We start from the raw sequence: 24,591 nt of genomic DNA on the forward strand, positions 1-24,591 counted from the left end.
CGCTTTTATAACCCTTGGATCTGATCAATTTCGTTCTCTTTATGCTTTTCCAAAAGAAAAATATATAAAAAAAAAAGTGAAATAAGAATTATGGGGGCCCGGTTTGACCTTTCTGTCCTTTCCTTACGATGAAGATACATTGGCACAGAAACTGATTAATTTAGAAATTTTTCCTTTTTCTAAATGAAATTATTCTTTATTAGATAATGAAATAATGATGAGGACATTTCACGTCAATTACCATGGAGCTATGCAGATTCTGCATAGGGTCCACCTTAATATAATAATTATTTGGTATAAAGGCAATGTAATTATTTTTGTTATTGATGAAATGCAAGGAACTATTTAATAATTAGATTTTGTTAAATCAGTCCTCTGAATTTAAGTATTTATAAACTATTTTTTATTAAAAAAATACACATTTAATAAAATTTCATTGTTATCAATTATTTATCATCAAAGACTGAAGTTCATATCATTTTAATAATTTAAGTAGACGTGAGATGTAAAACCAACAAGAGATTAGTGCTGTTATTACTTCAATTCAATTATTTGTATATATCAAAATAAATATTGTCACTGTACATGAATGTAGTTAAAGAGTATATGATGAAAATTAAAATTAAGTAAGTGAACATTCTAAACCTATCAAATTCTCCATGTTAAATCTCTGTAGGAAAATAATATGTTGTAAAGCGATATTTTCCACATTTTATTGATTTCTATATCAAATTAAATATTTTTTTTTTCTGTTCAGCAATACCTATTACATGTCATGTTGTTGGCAATGATTCAGAGGTTAATTTTGTATTGTTCCACAAAAATATTCTGATTTATATGATATTGGAAATTTACAATGTTAGACCAGTCAGTTCAATTGATAAAAAATGAACATAAACTTATTTTAAAGGTAAAGTACTTTTTATAATTATAACTAAATACAAAATAAGTTTTATTATATATGAAATATCTGAAATAAAAATACTTTCCTATCTAAAAATGACCCTTTTTTCATGAATCAGCGCACAAATTGACTTTTGAACATTTTTAAGTTTACCAAAATTAGTGTGTGATTGGTTTGATTTTCTGGGGAGAAAAATTGTAAAAAAGAAAGAGAGAAAGAAAGCAGAGATGGTGGCAGACACAAACTTGGACTCTCCCTCATTCTGGCTTATAAATATTTGCAGCCTTTCCTCTTTGAATCTCAAACAATTAACGCTGCATGCCATGCCTTTCAAATAGCAATTCCTTCTCTCAATCAATCATTTGAGAACTTCATAATTAGTATTTGAGTAAAAGTTACATGACATCAACTTTTACTCAAACTATGGTTTGAAACTTTTTCAAACACAGTAAAAGAAGGAGAAACATGTCCTTAGATGTTCTCTTAATTGTTTTTATTTATATCATTGGTATTCAGTCATTGTATTAGTATCCATTTCTTTTCAAATTTAGAGTTTAAATAGAATTTAGGCTCTTCATCTCTTTGGCAGGTGTATTTTGTCCTTATCTCCAATATGTTTCATAAACATTTTTTGGTTACTTTATATATAACTTTTTCCTTATTTTTATCATGTTAAGAATAAAATGTTATTTATATTATTAATTATTCAAAAATACTTAGAATGTTATATATGGAATGCTAAAAAAGGAGAAGGAGAAATTTTTTCATAGTCTCAACCAACGGTAGCACAACATATGTGTATTTTTATATATAAAAAAAAATAGACACATAACAAGATCACATGATTTCAGAATATTCAAAAATTTTGAGAAAAAAAGGTTATTATTTGTTCTTGTCATATTTGTATTTTCTCATCTTGATAAATAACATGCTAATATGATCATATCTAGAAAAATACGGTTTTTATTATGTTTAATTAATAAAACTTATAATCAATTAAAATAAATTGTTTGATAAAAAATATATCTATTTTAATATAAGAGGATTTAAATTTATTATTATCTTTATTCTCATCGATTTTTCTTTTTACTAAATTTGAATTTCTAAATGAAATTGTCCCGAAGTTTTGCAATCGAGGTATAGCACCAGAGGGATTCAGATGCACCTGATCGTGAGATAATCCCAATCAATGGTCAGATCAACTTTGACTTACAATACTAGATAATCTGAAGAGTTAATTAGTTACCTTACATTTAGGGTATGTTTATATGGAGAATAAAATGTTTAATCACACTTTTGATTGTTATAATTTTGATAAATTTTTATTTTATCTTTATTTTTAAATTCAGAAAATTTGATTTTTTTTCCAATTAAATTATCTTCCATCAAAATATTTAAAGATATAAAATAAGTTAAAAAAATTAGTAAAATTTGGGTTTAAAAGTGAGAATAGAAAATTTTAAGTTTTTTTAATAGTAAAAATTAATATTTTAAAATATTTTAAACAAAAAATAATTTAATTTATGTAAAAAATGAGAATATAAATATTTTGGGTAAAAAAATTTGACAGATGACAATTTTGTCCAAAATTTAAAATAAAGATATTTAATAGATTATAAAAAATTAAACAATTAAAATTACACAAAATTCAAAATAAAATACCAGAAATATAATTACGTCAAAAGAAAATTAAAAATGTTATAAATAAAAATGTAAAAAATAAAAATGTAAAAGAATATGTTATATGTTTGTTTAGGTCGTGCTCAAAATAAATTTTACACACTATAACATAAATTTCAAATTAAAATTAATATATACACATTTTAATCATTTAAAATTAATTCTATCAAAATAAATTATATCATAATTCAAAACAAGCCAGTATTAAGCAAATTAACCTTCAAATCCCAATCAAACATATCCTTTAAATGGTGCTAGCTAGGCATATGATGGCGTTGATGATTAGAAATTTACAACTGTTTTTGTTTGGACTCATTATAGCTGCTATAATTGAGATTTGGTTTTTTGATGTAGCTATAATGGAAAATTTAACGCCACAAAATGTGGTAGTCAATTTTATAAGTATATATATATATTCTTTTTCTGATGAAACTTTATAGGGGACTTCTTAATTAAAAGTATTATGATGATTACTTAAAAAGAAAACACAGGATAGTGGTCTCTGTACTGGAAGATAGGCTAGGACTTAAGAGATTTTTACATAAAAAAGTGATTAAAAATTATTACAAAAATTATATGTATATATATGTGTGTGTTTTTTTTATATATATAAATTATAGTTTAATTTTGTTGATGTAATTATTTTTTACATTTGATAAACAGGTTAAAACGTTTGCCACTAAAGACTTTATTTTATGAACAGTGTTTTTAACACGTCTAAAGATACACAATAAATGGTTATTAAAAATACAATTTAATAATTAAAAATATATATATACTTTCTTAAAATGTTATAATTTTTAATAAAATTTACCATTTATTAATTTTTAATTACGTATATTTAAGCAAATATTAAAATACAGTTTGATAAATATAGCAATAAAAAATTTAAAACTCAGCTAATAAACCAAGTCAAACGCTACCCTAACACTTTGATTGATTGAAAGAAGAAAATGCACAAGGCAAGTTGAAGAAAGGAAAACAAGAATTATGTATTTTGACAAGAAGGAGGGAATAATTTAGTGGTAGGACCTGTTAAAAAAAATGTTTTTTCACAAATTAGAAAGTAGAGAAGAGAATAGCTATTTTTTATTTAATTAAAACTAATTTCAATTTAAATTATTTTTACATGATACAAAAATATTGTTTATTAGTTAATTAAGTTTTTAAAATTATCATATTTTTTAACACAACTTACTTATTTATTTTTACCTTTTTTTATTATTCATCTAAATAAAAAAAAAAGTTATGTATTTAAATCTCTATGTTATCATTCATACAACCCTAATGTAAAAGCAAGTTAAAGAACAAAGAATGACTAAAGTTTTATAAAGGCTAACTTTGGCCATGTTTCTAGCCTTGTGACTATGCTATATACTAGAATTGAATTAAGTTTAAATCAACCTTAGAAACTATTTTAAAGGTTACTTTTATATGCTCAACGTCAAACACATCATCAGGATTCTTTTTCATTTTTTCGGCCAAATACTTCCTATCATTATTAAAGTTGTATGGAAACTTGCTATGATTTTGGAAAAATAAAATAAGATTGCTAAATGTTAAAGTTAAAGTGACAAAAATTAAAACTTCTGGGGATAAAGTATAAAGTTGAAGTGGATAATTACAATTTATTCTTAATTTAAACAGCTCACGGTAAATTGTTATAGAATTTAATTTAAATACTTAATATAATCATCAATTGTCATATCAATAAAAATAATTTCTTTTATAACGTAAGATTGTAGAAACGAAAAAGGAGACATGTATAAAATAAGAGGAGTGGTATGAGAAAAGAGAAAAGAAAAGATCCTAATCAACATAACATTACAAATGGTAAAAATCTATCATATAATGTTACACAAATTAATGATAAGGAAGAAATTCTGGGTCTTGAGGAGAACAGCAGCAGTTACATGTGTCTGTACGAGTTTCCTTGTGGGGCAGGTTTGGCCAACATGCCTTCATCACATTCAGATGTCAAAAGACATTTTAACTTTATTTTTTTGTTTGTCTGTCTGTCCTATATATACGTATATGTGATAAATTAATCATAATTAATTTTAATAAAAAGTATTTAATTAAAACCATTTAAACAACTGAGAAATATGCAGTGAAGGGGTCATTATAAATCATGTATCATGTTAGACCGATAATTCTAGAGCATTAAGGTGTAATATGACAATATTGTTTCTCAAGGCTCACACGACACGATATAATTCTCGGCTCTTAATTAGGCAAAGAACATGGAATATGCAGAAGAAGACTCAGTGGATCAGAAAATTAAGAGCGAACCCCAAAGGAGTAAAAAATAGGCTTCAATTATTGAGATTCAGAACGCAGTGGAAAAAGAACAATAACGACTAGTTACAAAGTTCTATTATATATCATACTAAATTTGTGTACTAGTCTTGTATAAAAAGCATGCATCCTAAAAAATAAATAGCTGTATTGTAATCAAAATTGTTGTCTTAAAAAATAAATTTTAGGCAAATTTCTAGTGTACTTTGATAGTCAATTTTTTTTAAAAATTTAACATAGCAATATGCTTGAACATATGCTCTTAAAATTAAATGTAATTGAATCTCACAATTACTACTAAGAAAAAAATTAGTGATAGAAAAACAAGGAATAATGATAGAAAAATGAAGATTACTTGAAAGAATGAGGGAACCACTTTGAATATATATTATTAGAAGTAGAAAACTCAAACCTCTTTTTAACACACTTAATAAGAGGAAAGGATAATAAAACTCTCATTGCGTTTACGTGTATAATAAACCTCTCGAACCTTAATTACACCGAATAAGATCTTAAAATAAAATTAACCGGTCGTTAAAACACTTATTTCCAAACAATAAAAAAAACACAGCGAGTCATTGTAATAATTAAATAGTCAATACAAAATCTTACATTGTCATTATATCAGCATGCATAGTTTCATATATATATTGCAGGCTAATCCAAGAAATCTATTATTTATGGTGAAAAATGTCAATTATAAATAAATAAAGCTAAAAGCAATATAGAGAGGACCTCTTAGATTTTTTTTAAGTATGTTGTTAATGTAATATATCAAATTTGATGTTGTAAGACAAAATTAGGTAAGAGTAATATAATAATGATGGAATAGAAATAGAGTTAAAATAATGAAATAGTATTAAGCAGAATGTAGCTTATAGAAACAAATTAAATATTAAAAGCAGAAAGGTAAATTGCAAAAATGTAAATTTGTAAAAAGATAATGTACAACTCCTAGCAACGACAAATAACAACCACTGTGTGTCTCTAATAGTTGGTGTTTGTCTCAGTGCAGAATTTCAGAGTGCAGAGATTTTTAGGTACAGTGTTTATGTGCAAAAAGTCGTCATCGATGATATAAAGCTTTGTAGTATTTATAGGCAAATGAACTATTTCCAGTCTTCTCTTTTTGCGGCACTGCTTAGCAACTGTCTTCCATATATGCTTGCCTTCAATTGCTGCTGCTCATTATCCACGATTGCTTATGATCGCACTATGGTTGTGGCTTATTCTATAACTGCTATCGCCCACAATCTTTTTTCATGTCTTGAACTTTTTATTGATGGTAACCATTAATAACTGCTTTGAGTCTTATAACTCTTTCAAAATCACTTTTTGAGCTCTATCATGTCTATTGTGAACTTAGAATATTTTTTTCTTAAGTTCTTATTTTTCGAGCAATTTTTGAGAGAAATTTGTAAGTGCATTTAGTCTTCTGAACTTAGAATAATTTCTCCGTTAGTTTCTACTTTTCAACCAATTTTGGAAAAACTTTGAAAGTTCATTTAGTCTCATGGACTTAGGATATTTTTGTGTAATTTCTTATTTTTTGAGCAATTTTGAGGGAAATCTAGGAGCTCATTTAATCTTGTGGACTTAGAATAATTTTTTCATCAATTTATATTGTTTGAGTAATTAGAATAATTTTTTCATCAATTTATATTGTTTGAGTAATTCTGAGAAAAGATTGAGATCTTACTTAGTTTTGTGAACTTAGAATATTTTCCTTGTCAGTTCCTGCTTTTCGACCAATTTTGTGTGTTAGAAACTTAAAAATTTTTAAAAACTCCTCGAAAAGTCTTTCAGTCTTACTTAGAATATTTTCTTATCAGTCCTATTTTTTGATCAGTTTTAGTTATTTTCAATCCAGAGACTAGAAAAATTGTCAAAAACTCTTTAAAAAAGACTTCAGTCTTGTAAGCTTAGAATAATTTTTTTATTAGTCTTTTCTTTTACCAGTTTTGGGTCTCTTCACATTTTGTCAAAATTGTTCGAAATATAACATATTTAAAGAGATAGATCTTCTAACAGAATTTTAGAATAAATTTACAAATTTATGTCAAATTGTAAAAGCCTAAAATCCTTTGATTTTTAGTTGAAAGTTATGTCTATGCTATTAAACTTTGAAGTATATTTCTCTTTCAAAGAACATAATTTATTTTCTACCTCTAGTAAGATATTTTATAATTTAGTAATTTTTCTTTTTCCCAAAGACTTACCGTCAAGAATGATCAGGTTATCAATAACGTAGAAATCTTTACATACATTCTTTTATAATTTTCCTAAATGTTCACATTTCTTGTGGTGAAATTTATTAAAGCAAACGAATAAGGACGAAAATTTGACTGTAGTGGAGCACTATAGTTTGGGATGACAAGCCTAGTCAATTAGCATGTAAGATGCACAAAATTACGAACTGCAGAAGCTAGCAGCGGAGAGAGAGGTGTTTTTGACATATGCATGCAAATTGAACAATATATATGTATAGCATAAGGTTGCTTGTAATGTAGCATTGGGTAGAGTCTCTTGACGTGTTTATGCTGTATGGTTTAGGGGGGGGTTGGTTTTGTGGAGTCGAGAGAAAAAGAAAGAGTTGAAATTGGAGGAGCAATAATTGTGGTTGGATCTGCAAAACACTGTTGATAACGTGGGAAGAGTTCAGAGTTGGGCAGGGTGGGTGCAGTGGCTAGTCCCTTGGATTGGTGAAACCCTCTTTCTTTGATTAATCAGAAATAGCAGTCACTAGCTTAAATCACGCAGTTATGGGGAAGGTAAACTTTGTGCAGCTTTACTGTCCCTTTTGGCCTCTATTGCCCCCCATCTTTTCTCCCTTACTCTTACTCTAGTACTACTACTACCAACTCATATCACTCAATAACTCTCTGTTTCTGCATGCTTCTCCTCCAACATTACACTGCTCCCCCACTCATAATTCTATCTATATCACTTTTTTAATCTTCTTCCTTTCTTCCTGTTGCCAAATGTTCAGGTAACTTTTTTATTCAATTTTGTACCCCCTTTTTTAATAAGAAAAACATTTTATGGCATGACTGTTTGTTCTAAAAATGATAATGAATAAGGTGTAAGATATTAATTGTTTTTTCAAAAAACGACTTGCATTTATGGCAGTAGTAACATCAATTAATACACTTGTAGTTTATTGGGTGTTTGTTTATATGTTTGTATTCAGATTTATATTCACATTTCTAATAACTCACCGATGGTCTCTCCTATTGCATTTACTTGACAGATTAATAAAATATAAATATTATTATATGTTAACATTAATGATAAAAACAGTATTTACAACTTAATTGAAAAAACATTAAATAATAAAATTTTAATCTTTTAACTATAAGATATGATAAATATAATATGTGATACTTAATTTGCATTCACACATACAAAATTTTGTTGACAATTATTTATATATTAGTTTAATTTCATTTGACAAGTAAAAACTTTGTCCATTAAAGATATCTATTAAATTTGGACCCGAGTAATTTATCTTCAATTTGTTCGTACCAGATGTTAACATGTGAGTTAGACTGGTCTAATCCAAATTAAGTAAGAAATTAATATCATAGACTTATCGATTTTGATTAGGAGACGTCTAAGCAAGAAATTTTAAGGGAAGGTAGGATTATTATAAATTGCATTAAGAGATTGTATTGTTTATGAAATATGATAAACATTCAACAAGACAAGAGTACCGTTACAATATATTGCAGTCATGATCCCACCGAACAAATTGGAATAACATAGTTTACAAGGCAAATGTATAATCAAAAGCTCGTCTTCAATAATGGGAGGTTGTTTGGTTGAAATGTTCCATCTCAAAACGTCACGCTTATATGGTATGATTTGCGTTCAAGTACGTTCTCGTACATCTAGCATAAATGACCAAACATGGCTCGGAATATCCTTCAACTCATCCAAAACCTACCTCCGTTTCTGAATTTTTAAAATTTAATTTTGAGCTATGAAAAGAAAAAGGAAATTAGAATGCATGAACATGATGAGTATTCTGATTGTACTCAATTATTTTATGGCAATTCCTCTTCCCCGTTGGCCATTTAAAGCACTCAGCAAGACCAGCTTTATCTCAAATGGTAAAAGGGCAATCTTAATTTCAGCGTTGATTTGCTTAACTCTTTGTTTGGAACCAATCAACAGCAAAACAAAGAAAAGGCAGAAACATATAATATAGATTTCGAGACCAGTTCATTCGTTTATAACGGCTGAAAATTGAGTGAGGAAAAGAAAACTACGGAAGAAATAAAAACGTTGCATTTATTTTTATTTATTTATATAAACATTTAAGGTAAAGTTAATTAGTATTTGTTTGATACCTTTTGTTCATATAAAAATATCAAGTGTAATAAATAAAGTATTTGTACTAATTAAATAATAAATTAAAAATTTTATGAAGCAATTACAATAAAATGATTGAATTTTTTTACTTGTTTAATTTCTTTTTTTTGTAGATAGATAAGTAAAAAAGGATTTAAATATTAATAGAAAATATCCTTTTTAATAATATTTATTATATTATAAGCATATAAATGTTACTTCTTTCCCTTTTGTATCAGTTCAAGCTAGTAATAATAGAAAATTTAGTTATTTTTTTATGTTATCTTTTATTATTTTTCTCACTCTATTTATTTCCTCACATCCAAGCAAAGCATGAAGATTATTTGAATGACAAACTTAAACTATATTCATAGTAACAAATTTCCAGTCAATCTAAAAGATTCGTTAGATTTAGTTGTTCATTGTTGCTTGAAAAGATAGGTCCCTCTATAAATTTATGTCGGGAAACAATTAAAACAATTAATGAGACATCATTTCAGCTCAAATTAATGAGACGAAAATTTAGATGCACGTAGCTAATTGTTGTACGATTACCAACAATTCGTATTAAAATTAGAAATATATGTTATTTGGATATTTAAAAACTAATATTGTATGAAAAACCGTATGTATATGTTTTTCATACAATTCATATAATTTCTTGATGACAATGTTCCTCCCTTTTTTTACATTAAAATTACAATGTTTTTCTACTAATAACTCGCCCCAACGAAAGGTGGTATGGTTAATGTCTATTCATACGTATATGGATTTTACACACACACTCAACCATACCAGTCAGTGTTACTGCAATAAGCAAACTATGCTGTTTTTAGGAAAATATAAAAAAAAAAGAAAGTTTGTATGAGAAAAATATTTATTATGTTTGAATATAGATTAGTTCTAGTTCACCTTTAAAAGTTAGTTTGTAATGGAAAGATTGTGTAAATCTTCATAAAAATTTGATTTAATCATTTCTACAGTTAATATATCACTTTGACTGTATATATAGTGAATGTCGAATTTCAATACACTCACTCATATATGCTGTGTTAAAATTAAGAATGTTTGAAGTTATTGATTCTTAATGTCTGAATAAAAATATAATATTTAAATATAGATGAAATAATTTATCTATGAGTATAATGTGAAATTAAAGCTTCAAATGACGATAAGGATAATTTTTTTAAAAAAATTCAAGTTCTACTATGTCACTAAAAAGACCGTTTGTTTAACCATTGAAAGACAGTTAAAAACTATTTGAATAATCTACACTTTAGAAAAGTAGGTGTTCAAGTTTTTAATAATTTAATTTTAAATTAAAAGTTCTAATTACATATTATATATATTAATTTAAAGTTATTTAATATTTTATTTATTAAAATTAATGTAATATATACTTTTATAATTTATATAAATAAAGATCTTTTCATAGCAATCTTACTTGTGTTTAATTTGAATAAAATTTGATTCGAATAATTTAAATAATATATAATTATAATTAATGATTAAATTGATAAAATTATTTTTTAACATTATGTTATTAATTGTGTAAAATAATATAATTTGTCCTTGTTTAAAAATGAATATATATCAATACAGAATTTTATTAATTTACCTATTAATTTGAAAATTTTCAATATATTATTCAATTGTAAAAAATTTAAAAATTATTTAATATATTATCAAATAATTTATTTTAATAAATAATATACTTTTTAAAATAAAAAAATATTAATTATTAAATTGTATTTGTAGTTATTTATTTTATCTAAAATTTAACATCATCATAATAATATTAATAATTAATTTTATAAATATTAAATCACATTAAACTATTGATTTAACAGTTCTTAGTATATTAATTAAGTCTACAAAATTGTATAAAATTTAATGGATGTTATACTTTTTAAAATAAAATAAATGTAGAATATAAAATTATATATTTATAAATGTTTAATTTGTTTATAATTTTACATGCATAATTACAAAAATATCATTACATAATTCAGTAATCAAATTAATAAAATTTAATATTTATAAAAAAAATTCTCTCCAACTTCATTTATCATAAATTATCATTTAAATTATAAAAAATAAAAAAGTATTAAACTAAATAAATTAAAAATTTACTCTTGAACAAACGAATCCCTTTCTCTGTATACCCACACGTAAACCATCTGAACAATTGGCACGTACGTATGTGCCTATCCCATAATTTATTAAAATAAATAAATAAATAATACATAGCACATTATTTTCGTCTTCCCCCAAAATATAACCTTTCTACGGCTACTAATTAGCCGTTTTCTCCATAATTTTTCTTTATAATTTTTTTATAATTTATATTTTTTAATTTTTTTCAAATTAATTTTTAATTTTTTTTATCCTGCTCTTTCCTTTTCTTTTTATTTATTTATTTCTTACTCTAAATTTTCAAACAAAACCAAAGAAAAATCTAATAATATACTTGGCAATTTGCATGCGTCGTAGTTCAGATGGAAATTTCTCTATCAAAACGGTGGAAAACAGTAAAAAAAAAAAAAAGGAAAAAAAAATTGTTGAGTTTTTCAATGCATGGGTGCAATGTGCAAACAAATAAAGGCAGCGTGGTTATGTCATGTATACGTGTGTTTGAGTAATAAAAGAAGCACCATTATTTTAACATAATCACTGTACTAGAATGCGTTCAAACAGTACTTAAAATATATATTTTTTATTTTATTTTCTTATCTTCTTTTTATTCATTTTATATCTTTCTATATTAGGTGTGAAATAATTATTATTGTAAGATATATATAATCATCATATTGGCGTCAAAACACGTTAGCAGAACACATTTTAGATGCTGTGAACATTATCATAATTTTTGTTTTTTTTTAAAATCATACAAATATGGCTGAGAATATCACAAAATTAAATATAAATATGACATTTATAATTTGTATAAATATACAGTTTAATTATTTACATTTGCTTATATTTAAAAAAAATATCATATATTAATATAAAGTAATACAGTGAAGTTTCAGGTAACAAATATTTTTTAAACAACATATTATATTTAAAATTAAATAAAGAATTAACTACTTAACTTAATTTACTCCATACAAATTAATAATTTAATAGTTAAAGTGACAAAGACACTATTCATAAAAAGTTACTAAATGTTATTATATATGTTATAAGTGATCATGAGTCTCCCGTCCTCTCTTTCTCACCTTTTAGTATAAGGAAATATTCCTTTCATGATTAGCATTCATTGCCATATATCTATAGCTAATAGCCATGATTTCATTGATTAAGCAATTGTTTGTTGGGAGCCATGGCTTTGTAACTTGAATTGTATAACAAGAATGATTGATGTGTTTAATTCGTCTATGCAATCATTTACAAATAAAGTTAATTGTCACGCATACATATAATTTTAAAAGTAAAACTCGAGTCAACCGTCAAGATTATATTAGTCCAACGAATTAGTTTTTGAAAATTTAAGAAAATTTATGTTAGTTTTTCTTTTATTTTTTATTTTTTTTTAAAGTAAAAATATTTTAATAAATATCATTTTGCAAAGTTAGAGATTATAAAATTTTAAAAATCTATTTAAAAGAGCTTATGATTTTCACAAGTTCTTGTCAATTCATTTTAATGAAATTTTGAGTATAATTTTTCAAAATAAATATTATGGTTAAAATTTATGGAGTATATAAACCATAATTTAAAATTAACTTATTAAACATTAAAACGTAGTCTGAATATTTGACCTACGCAATCTCAAGATAACTAAAGTAAGAGTTTATTCTATGAATTTAATTAACCAAAATATTGTTGTTTTGACATGAATATATATTCAAAATAAAAGAAAAGGAAAGATATACAACTATAGAAAATGGCTACTTATGTTTCAAAATTAAAATATAGAGCAGCTATAAAACTGAAGCAATTAACATTTCTAAAAGTTGCTTAATATGGAGCTAGCAATGCAAAGTGGAAACTAGCTAGGATTGTTAATTAGAATAATCATTTGGGAATCAAACACTAACAAAACAATAAAGAAGCCGCGCGACCTCGTAAATATAGTACGATGTTAACAGCATTCACCTACCGCTTAATAAACAAATCAATGATGACCCCATAAAGATAATGCTTTCATCGTATAATCCTTAATTAATTTTACTGCATATTTTAAAGGGAACCTTCTGTGACAAACGTTGATTATAAAAAAGTATATGTATACTGCCTAAAGTCTAAACTAACGAAATAATATATACCTAAATATGATTAGAGGAAGGAATAGATCCTCTATGTCTCAAAGTGGTAGTGTCATACATACCCCACTAGAATCACACATAAAAGGAAAATATGAAGGTTCTCTAATCTCTCTAGCATCTATCCAATGTCCTATTGGGCATAATTCGCCTAGCCTTGGCCAAATAGGTGCCTCTTCATGATCAGAGGGATTGCGGAAAAATTCATCTTTTAAGGCCAAAATAATCACAAAACCTATTTTATTAGACAGACAGGTTTGTCCGCTCGATAAATAGATTAAGAATATTTCTTATATTAAGGATCTGTCAATGTACTTTCACTCTATTTCTCACCTTTTCCCTTCTACCCTTGTTGCTGACCTTTTTGTATTCTCTTACCGACAAATTTGCTTAATTAATCACCTTGAAGAAGCTAGGCATTTGATTTGTAGATGTAATAAGCCTCCAACATGCATCCTTTGTTATTTCTAAGTAAGGTGAAAATATTTATTAAGCTTACCTAATTTGTTATTAATTAAAAGCTTTGAACATTCAAACTTTCCAGTTTGGATGCCATAGCCCAGCTAAAATGGAAACAAGGGAATTAAAGACATATTATGATCAAGGAAGAAATTTTGATTAATTGGAAGTCTTCGCAAACTGGTAAGATTAATTAGGATCTGATGTCTGTATATGACTATATATGTAAGTCACAAATAATAATAGAAATTTAGTCATAGAGGAATTAATTACATTGTCTGCCATTAATTTTCCTTTTTTTCGACATTTCCCTTCAGTTGAAATGACAGCACTACTGCATATATAAACAAATATCATCAATCAAATTGACCAAGGTAACGGTCAGCAGTTAGTCTTGATGGGAAAAACCAAAAAACTTGTCAGTGATCTGAAGCACACAACTGATTATGATTAAGCCTCAAGAGCTCTATCATTCTTTTTCCACACAACACAAAAGGACACGGTAAAAAGTGGCAATTCGTTTCGAAAGACGGAACTGTGAAAAAAATAATAATCTAATTAATAAATTTGTGAATACGAAACCATTAATTAATGAGCATCATTATGAGACACATACAGAAGATGAAAATAATGCGGTAATCATGAAGATGAACGGAAGTGACTCTACCTATTATTCTATAGCTTCAAACAATCAAATTAACCACTTGAAGCAATGGAATTCTTCTAGCGACCAAGGAGTATATATATACAATTGAACCATTCAAAATCAGCAATTTAAGAATTAAACCCAAAAAGTGAGAATGAAATATCAAAGGCATGTATACATAATCTGCAAGTCTAATTAAACTCGACATATATGGATGATAGAAGTACATACAAATTATATAGAACTATGAATAACACGTTGCTTTTCGGTTGCTCCCAAACAAGGATATCATGGCCTCCATGTACATTCATTCACTCTCACTACCACTTTTTGGGTACTCCCACTAACAGTCTACTCCCAGTACCACACTGTCTTCCTTAAAAGCAGGTTCATAAAAACAAATCCCACATCGATCTTTAACCTTTTGTTCCTGCCAGAGCAAACAGGATACAACTACAAGCAGTCTACATGGACTACCAGAAATCTTTCAGAAAAAAATAACATAAAAAAGAAGAAGAAAGAAAACCCTAAAGATACTAGTACTACTTAATTAATTAAAAGATCATAAGAAATGACCCTTTTTTCCATGGAATGAGAATAGCCATAATCTTATTGAGTTGCACCTGGAGGAGGGAGTTGGTGATGAGGTAGTGGAAGTGATTGTGGTATTTGTTGTAGTGGTTGTGGTGGTGGACGCTTCCGTTTCTTCTTCTCATAGCTGATTCCTCTTGCTTTGGACTGCAGATCACGAACCTCACGAAGGTAGAGTCTCACAGCTCGAGCACCAAAAGGGTTTGTTTCTGGCTTCCCTCCATTTTCCTCAAAGGCTGCTCTTAAGCGACCTATGAGAGCATCAAGGCTACCCCATGCTTGTCTTAGGGGGCATGGACATGGTGCTGGAGGGTTCGGGTGTCCATAAAAGGGACAGATCGGAGTGTGCACTTTGGTCTTTCCAAATTGGTCTAAGTACCTACACATCACAATAACAATTCAACAAGAAAAGAAAAATAAGAAGTGCATGCATATAAGCTTACTGCATACATATACTAACTATTATATATGTACCTGAGAAATTCAAGGACGTGTGCACCACTGCATCTTGAGAGGGAGAGAGGGGGACGGTGATTCTTGAGGTACTGGCCAAAGGTGTTCCAGTCGCGGCGCTTTTGGTTCTCATAGCGGCTACTGCTTGTGGTGGAGGAAGCAGAAGGGGAATTGGAGCTACCAATTATTAAGCCGTTGTTGTTGTTGCTGCTAGTGGTGCTGATGTTTGTGTTGGTCATGTTGTCTGAGTTACACGAGTCCATAAATTCTTGAAGTGAATCCATGGAGAGAAGGTGGGTTTAGCTGGAACTTGAGCTGACCTATTGGGTTTTGCAGATCCAAGGTTGTTTGTCTCTTTGCTACCTGGGTTCTTCTTCTAGGGTTCCTAAGACAGTGACCACAGTGAGTGAGTGAGTGAGAGTGAGGAATGGATGGATGGATGGATGAAGATTAGCAGAGATAAAAGGGTACTATACTTATAATTTGGGAAACAGTGGAGGAGCAAAATTGTTGTTCTCTATAAAAATTGTTTTTTTAATGTCTTTTCATTTTAGAGGTTACTGTTAAGGAAAACAACTACCTTGAAAGAAAATGAAAAAGGAAAGGGAGAAGGAAACAAACTCTGATTCTTGATTGATATTACAGACTTGTAATTTTAATTATTTTTTTTGGAGAGATGTGAGAAGAGTGATATGGAAGATTTTTTTTGTGTTTGAGGAAGTGGTAAGATTGATGGGAGAGTGATTGGACTCTTCCTATTTACTATTTGCAGTTGTAGTTTTTATATATTGAGTAATACTAGAAAACTTCTAAGACTAGCCGGGGCAATGTTGGTTTTTTATGGTAGTTTTTGAATTCAGAGATTGCCAAGATTTTGGATTTATTTTTCCTTAAAAGGGTGGTGCAAATTCAGACTTTGATCACATATATTAATGGTTATATTTATATTCCTCCTTATGTAGGTAGGTAAACAGAGAAAAGGGAAGGGTGCTAGGGCTTTTGAAAAAAATAGGAAAGAGTGGTACAATAGTTTTAGATGGATGAGACAGGAAAAAGTTTGAAGGGTAAAAATTGAGGTAATAACATGATTCTGTTTCTCCACACTATAGATTGAACTTTGAATGACAGTTCCTTGCTAATTGACTGCAATGCCCCTGTGAATTTCACCTTTTTTGCCTTTCCATTCCTAAAGAAAATGCTGTTTTGTCTCCCTCTTTCTCACATTCACTACATGGAAATCAAATTTTGGTGTCAAAGAAAATCCCAAAAAAAGTTTCTATAGTATTATCTTTTAATAAATAATAAAAATTAATATATAATATTATTAATATATTATATAATTTTTACTAAAAATATTATATATAAATTCTTACCATGCATCATAGGAATAAATTAGAAAATTTAAAAGAATAATCAACAAATTTTTTGATGTATGAAAATAAAAATAATTTTTTCACACCGCATAAAAAAGTGCATGTAAAATGAATGAAAAGAGAAACAAATTGAAAAATGAGTAATATAATAAAAATATAAAAAGAAAATATAAAAAAGTGAAAAAAAAAAGTTAATTTAGAATTCCACACTTATTGTGAGTGAAATTTAGGCTATAATATTGCCAATGAAAAAAAATTGATTACAGTATGAAAGTGATGATGTATACTTGTCTTTTGATCTTGAGGGGTTCGATCTGTTGCTTCAATTGTTTCAGGATAGATATGATAAATCAAATAATCTGTACACTTAATTAATTAATAAAAAATATTAATATTGTCAGACTGAATTCCTATATAATTTATTTGAATTATATATCACTCAATCCAAAAATTTAGTATACATATCATTTCAACCGAATAAATTAATCATATCAATCCAATAAGAGTATTTTAAAATTTTTTAAAAAATTAAAAATTTAATTATACTTTTAGTTACTTTATTTTAATTAAACAAAAATATAATAAAAGTGTAATATATTATTGATCTGTACTAATTTGTAGATAAAAATATATAATAGTTAAACAAAAATAATAAATATAATGTATAAAAATATAATAAAAGTTTTATTTATTTAATTATTATTATTTTTTACAAATTGTATAAGTCAATGATATATTACATCTTTATTATAATTTTGTTGATTAATAGATGAAAGACTTAATTTCAACCATTTGAGCTATTAAATTTAGAAGAAACAAGATACAACAAACTAGACTATACATAGAAACTACTAAAAATATAATTAAGTTAAAACTAAAATAAAATTTCATTATATTTATATATTTTTAAATATATTAAAACCTTTCTTTTAAAAAATTATATTTCCCTCGACCCAATATAGTTGTGATTTTGTAATTAATTGAAACTCTTAATACATATTGGGATAGGCTTATTTTGAAAATAATTTTTTTTTTTTTTATAACTTTGTACTAGAATTTTAAAAAAGTAAATGATTATTTTACAAAAAATAGTCCAATCCAAAAATGCACTTAGATTTTTAAAAGAAGTTTAGAGATTTTAATATGGTAATTAAAAAAAAAAATTGAACCCCATATGCAAGTGCATCTTACCTATACAAGATATCTTGGCCAGTGTTAAAACATTAATGTAATTCATTTAAAATTAAAGGATAAAGAGAGAAATGTGGTTACATGACCATGGTTTTAATTTTCCAACTACGTACATTCAAGTGGGGGCAATTGAATGATTCGATCCTCCTTGATAGGGAAATTTTTGTCTCTGATTATTTTTTAATTCTTGCTTGGCTGGCCATGAAAATTTTCGTACTGTGATCTTTGACTGTCTTTGCCTTTAACAAATTTTTTTATATAAGCCAAAAGAAATTCCAATCTGAAGTGTTATATTCGTTACTTCTCCCTATCTTTTAATTAATTCTAATCGTAACAGTACTCAGATTAGTTTATAGGTATATGTTCTTGTCTATCAAATAGAAAATGTACACCCGTAGATTAAATTGGAAAACAAGAGACATTATTTGAAAAATTGTATATGGGTTCTTTGAATATTTTGTAGGAGATGAGTAAGTAATAAACACACCAGAAAAAAGTTTTGATTAGTGGGTGGACCATTCTAGCTAGTTGATCTAAGATTATGAGTGTGTATCTCATTTTATATGTCATGAATTTCAAAGTAAATGTAACTTTCAAGCACACTTGACAATTCATGAAATGCCTTTCACATCATAAAATTGATAATCAATTCCCTCAAAACACTCCATACAAGCGTGTTTGATGCCCAGTAACTCGTTGAAAATTTTAGCTAACATGCGGTGAGAATTTAAGTGTTTTTTTTCTTGTAAAAAGAAGACCAACAAAAGAGCAGAAGTAATAAATTAGAAGTTGTTGCAATCACAATGAGTTTTGCAGATTTAGAAGCTCCAATCTTGCCCATTTTAGTGGGTCATTCAACTCATTTATATTTTATTTAATTAGTTTATGAGCTTATTTAAACAAAATCTTGGACTTTGATAAATTAGCTTTCTAATACGTCATAGCATTTTTTTAGGCTCTAATTAAAATAACTTCAGAGCTTGTACATTATCACTTTTTGTTTTTATCTTCTTTTGAAAATAAAAATTCCCTTTTTACTCCCTCTTGTTTTAGGATGATAGGTTGATTCTATTTATTATTTTGGAGTTAAAAAATTCAAATACAAATAAAAAGATGATCAATAGTTTATTTTAATCACCACACTATTTTTATTGTTTTTGAGGTTATATTTCATACTACACTGTTTATTTTAATTACTATGCTTTAAATTGTTTTTTCTGATTTTTAATAAAATATTTGATAATGAAAATTTTGTAAGAGCTAGAAATTAACTAAAAAAAAACATAACACTATAACTATCTATATTTTCTATATAAAATAAAAAAATTGAAAAAAATATATATGTTTTTATACTTCATTTCATATTTATCGCTTAATTTAATAATCAATTTTACTTGAAACTATTCGTCACTTCCTCCATTTATTAATCTTCTCGTTTATATTATAATATTTATAGTTTTTTAATAAGTTATTTTTTTCTTATAATTATTATTTTTAACATTACCCGTCATCATTTTTCTCTCGCTTTTTCTAAAATAAGAATATGATTGAAAAAATTCATTAATAATTAAAACTAGCTTAAATTTTTAGTAAGTAAATAAAACTTTTATTTTAAATACATTGATAGTGATCTAATCATAAATTATTACAGAAATAATAAATTTTAATTTTTAATAATTATGACTTATTTGAATAATTACTCATTTAAGCATTTATTTGATAGTTATTTAAAATATAACTAATGTCATGAATTTAAAAATAAAATTTATTTGAAGAAGTTCAAAAATAATTTATTTTAAAAATCTATATTAATAAATTTATTGAAATAAGTTAAAAAAAAATTATAAAAATCATAAATTATTCTTTATAATTTTTTTAAATAAGTGCTTAATATAAAAATTATTATGAACAATCAACTTTTATATTATAACTAAGAGTATTTTGTCTAAAAAGTGAAATATTTAATCGTTACATTTTTTTAATTACACATGTATATTTTAATATTAAAATTATCTAAAAATAATGTTAAATTGCATGTTTTATACTACAAAAATTTTACTTTTATTATTATTATTTTTATTAATTTTAGTATAAATTTTAGGGATAAAAGTTGTTATTTAACTTTCTTTTATTATTTTATAATTTTTTAAAAAATTTTGTGAATATATTTATAGTCATAAAATTAAATTAAAATAATTTTTAAATATTATTATTTTAAATAAATATGTTATATATTATGTGTATATTTATTTTAAAATAAAATATATATGTATTGCACAAACTTTAAACAATATATATAAGAATGGAAATATAAGTTGAAAAAGTTTATTTAAAAACATTTAACTAGCAAATAGTTTTTCAACTTTTAATTCACTGTTTGATATTCCATGAATTTATTAAATCTTTTGTCAAATAATTAACCCTTGGATTATATTGCACTGTGGTTACCAAAACAATGCTACACTGATATTTAGAGTGATTCCAACCGCTATGAATTTAATTATGTAGATAACTAATGATAGGGCACATAAATTCATACACACACCAATTGATTTCTTCTTAATTTAAAACTAAACTTTGTGAACTAAAACATTATCTATTTAGGTAATTAATAAGTTTTGCTGGATAAATTATGATTAATTATAAGAAACGAATTATTTCGTCTTAAAAAAATATTTAAAATTCTAGCACAAAATTAAAAATATATATTTAATTATATTCATTTTATTAAATTATTATTATAAATTGTTTTATTATATCAAATTTAGAATTTGTTTATAAAATAAATAAATAGAGAAAAAAGTAAAATTAAACTTTGAAATAATAATCATTTTAAGGATAAAATAAAAAAATCTACTTTAAAATTATAAAATTATTATTATTTTAAGAAAAGAAAATGAACTATAAAGACTATTTTTTAAAAAACAGAAATAATAATTAATTATTATTTCCTTCTTTCTGAATAATTTTTAATAATAAAATAAAATAACATTAGTTATAATTTTCATAATTATATCAATAAAAAAAATTCATATTGAAGATTTGATATAAATACAACTCGTTGTGCCTCCACCTCTCGAAAGCCACCCCAATTTTCATTGGTAATGGAGATTTGATATCCGATCCCACTTGCATTAAAGTGGGAGAAATTCATTGGGACACCAACCCAACCCACACCCACTCTCACCTTACCTTCTTTTTTTCGTGTTTATATAGCAAACACAGTTGAGATACAATATACATAAAAATGGGTTTTAAAAGACATTTAAAACCAAACATAAATTTAGTTAAAAGAATATAAAAGTTTAATTTAAGTTATATATAAAGGATGAGTACAAGGGTATAAATTTTTATGACTTGACTTTAATATAAAGTGATAGAAATTGACAACGACCCCAAGAATAAATTTCCCTATGGGGCCTGGGATGAGCATTTCTTTATCTGTAACACTGAAGATGGGTATTTTCATTCAACAGTTGTGAATTGTGACACCTTCAGTTTCCTCACCTGGATTCAAGATTGTCCATCTTCTGATGTTTCAATTAGAAAATGTTTCAATTAGAAGCTCAACATTAATATCCATTTTTCTTATGTTCTCTTATTCACTAAGAACAATGCCGAGGACTAAGATGTGTTATTATATATCTTTGTTCTAAAAAGAATATTAATGCAAATATTATAAATTTATAGTTTAACAATGAATTTTGTTGGTATAGAGTCTTGAAATGTTATGGGGCTACCATTGGTTGCAGTGAGGAACTAGTATCTCACTGATACCTGTGAAAATGATGAATAGAAAAAGGAGGTTGGGTGTTACTTTAGTGTTATTGCTTAGTAGACTAGAAGTTCCACTGATCTGAAGGCAGTACAATTCTAACTGGTAAAGGCATTCAATTTTGTCCTATGCTTCTCTCATCTGACCCCAATTCAATTCTTTCCATCTCTGCTCAAACGCACTGTCATCTTCCTCTTCGATCACACATTAAATTCACTTGTATCTGTGCTAGAATTCACCAGTGAGATACGATTTATTTTCTAAGCTCAATAAATAATAATTAAAAAAATATAACTATTTATGTATTAGATGTTATGATATAATTTTATTTTTAATATATATATATATGTAACAGAAAAAAAATTGATCGGCATTTGGATCTAGCTTCATATAAGAAAACATAATCCAAAACTTTAAAAAATATCATGATTATTAGAAAAAATATCATGATTAATTATTATGAATATTGCTTTATTATAAACATAATTCAATATATATATATATATATATATATATATATATATAAATATAGAACAAGATCTTCTTACACTAGTGTAAGTAAAAATTTTTACACTCAATTTAAGCCTTCCATTTAACTTAAATATAATAAATTATAACTTATTAGATTTAAGTTAAATGAAACATTTAGATTAAATGTAAGAGTTTTTAGACTTATACTGATATAAATTTTTTTTTTCAATATATACGTAGTCTCATGATTTGAAGAGTGATAATATTTTAAACTTTTATTCTATGCTTCATCGTTTTTCTTGGGTTGTTCTATAAACATTTTTTATTTAAACATAAGATGAGTAATTTTATACATTCTAATCTTTAATTATTGAAAAATCAAACACATAAATATTTTGTTCATAAACGTCTATTACCATTTTACGTTTAAAAATTGTTAATCTAGTGTCATTCTTAACACCATCAAGCAATTAATTAGGATTTTTTTTTAACTTGAAAGAAAGACAAAAGGGATCCATGATTATAAAATAAAAAAAATCACCAATAACAATTAATATATACCTCGACAACCAGCACGTAACTCAATTAACAAAGGAAAAAGATGAGTGATATTAAAATTGTAAATGATAGTTTAACCAAAGTCCTCAGGTGCAGTAGCCCAGGCAGTTTTTACAAATTTGTCCAAAGATTTTTTTTTATTGTCTACAAACTATTTTAAAACAAAAAGAAAAACGAATATTCTCCTAAAATTGGGGTCATGATAGGTTGATGTGTTGTATTTAGTTGGGCCAATAATTTTATGAAGCATTCTTTTGGGCCTCACACTGCAGTTTGATTTTAAGCTTTTAGATTACGAGAAGCATTCGATCTTTCTTGGCTAGTCTATTTTCATTTCAACAAATTTAGATTCATTTATGTGAATTTAAAAATAATAATAATAAATTACATAAAATTTACTTAAATAAATTTTGCTCTTACAAAAGTGTTGTTGAAAAGTCTGATGCATCTGAAGGAGAGCCGTGACTATAATTTTTTTGAACCTGTGACAATGGAGTTAGAGAAAATACTAGAATTCAGCTAAGATCTCTAGAATGAAGCTTAGAACAATCGTTAGGATTACCACCATTTTTAAGGTTATTTTTATGATTATTTTTAATGTGTCATTTATATATACATATGTTTTTTGGAGTTTTTTAGTGTAAAGTATGAAATACTATAACTTTTTTTTTTTTTGCTCACACATCAACAACAATAATATAAAAGATAAATACTAGAATATTTTGTTCAGTCTTGATGGTGACAAAATAACAACATTTCTAATGTGTAACAATTTATACACACGAAATTTTATTAAAAATCACAAGATATCACAAAATTAATAAACTGATAACATTAAATGCTACAAATTTTCAATGAAAGTTTACTATTTATTAATTAATTAACGTCTAACTTTGGACACTTGTAAAATAAATATAGATGGGAACCAAAATAAGTTAGTCTTAAAAATAACATCTCCATCTTTGAGGGAGAGAGTGAAAGAATTGGCAACAGGGTGTTAACCATAGCATGGAATAACGATAATAATAAAGTGAAAACATAATCACATTCAAGTGTGCCAGAATTTGCAGAGTGTAATATGTTACCAACTGGGGCAAGAAACTGAAACTGGGTACCACTTTGTTGCATTATGAACCTTCACTTTTTAGGGGCCATATGGTTGGGCTTGAAAGGAATAACATGGCACAGCATATCCACTACTTCACCCTTTATTTGATTCCCTGTTTTTTTTTCAGGAAAAGCAACAAAAGAATATTACTAAGGTCAAAGCCCCAACCTTCAAGGAAGAGGTGCTGTGGCCCGTAAAAGAAGGGTGTGAGATCCTTATTGCCTAATTAAAGTAAGCAAACTCATACGTAAATAATTTTGGCATAGCAGTGCTGAAAGCTGTTGTTGTCTATTGAGTAAACCAAATGGCACAGCAACTTTTCAGAAACCATGGGGCAATGCACAGATATGGCCCTCTAATTATTAGGGCCCAAAGGCAGGATAAAAAATTTGGCCTGTTTTGATGGATACTAATCTCTCTCAAAGATTTATCTTTGTGAGTTTATGTTTTAGCAAAAAAATTA

The 24,591-nt window shown here is 26.4% G+C and overlaps 1 protein-coding gene across 1 annotated transcript; it reads right to left on the reverse strand.

Moving 5' to 3' along the window:
* Positions 1-15,217: 15,217 nt before the first annotated feature.
* On the reverse strand, positions 15,218-16,074 carry LOC113872922 (protein LIGHT-DEPENDENT SHORT HYPOCOTYLS 4-like). The gene is made up of 2 exons (XM_027510812.1): positions 15,674-16,074; positions 15,218-15,578 (listed from the first exon to the last, which is right to left on the reverse strand). The coding sequence occupies exons 1-2, from the start codon at positions 15,934-15,936 to the stop codon at positions 15,218-15,220; spliced, it is 624 nt and encodes a 207-aa protein (XP_027366613.1). The 5' UTR covers positions 15,937-16,074.
* Positions 16,075-24,591: the final 8,517 nt, after the last annotated feature.

This window comes from Abrus precatorius, unplaced genomic scaffold, assembly GCF_003935025.1.
Source record: "Abrus precatorius isolate BTA unplaced genomic scaffold, Abrus_2018 Scaffold7, whole genome shotgun sequence".
In the NCBI taxonomy this organism is placed as follows: domain Eukaryota; kingdom Viridiplantae; phylum Streptophyta; class Magnoliopsida; order Fabales; family Fabaceae; genus Abrus; species Abrus precatorius.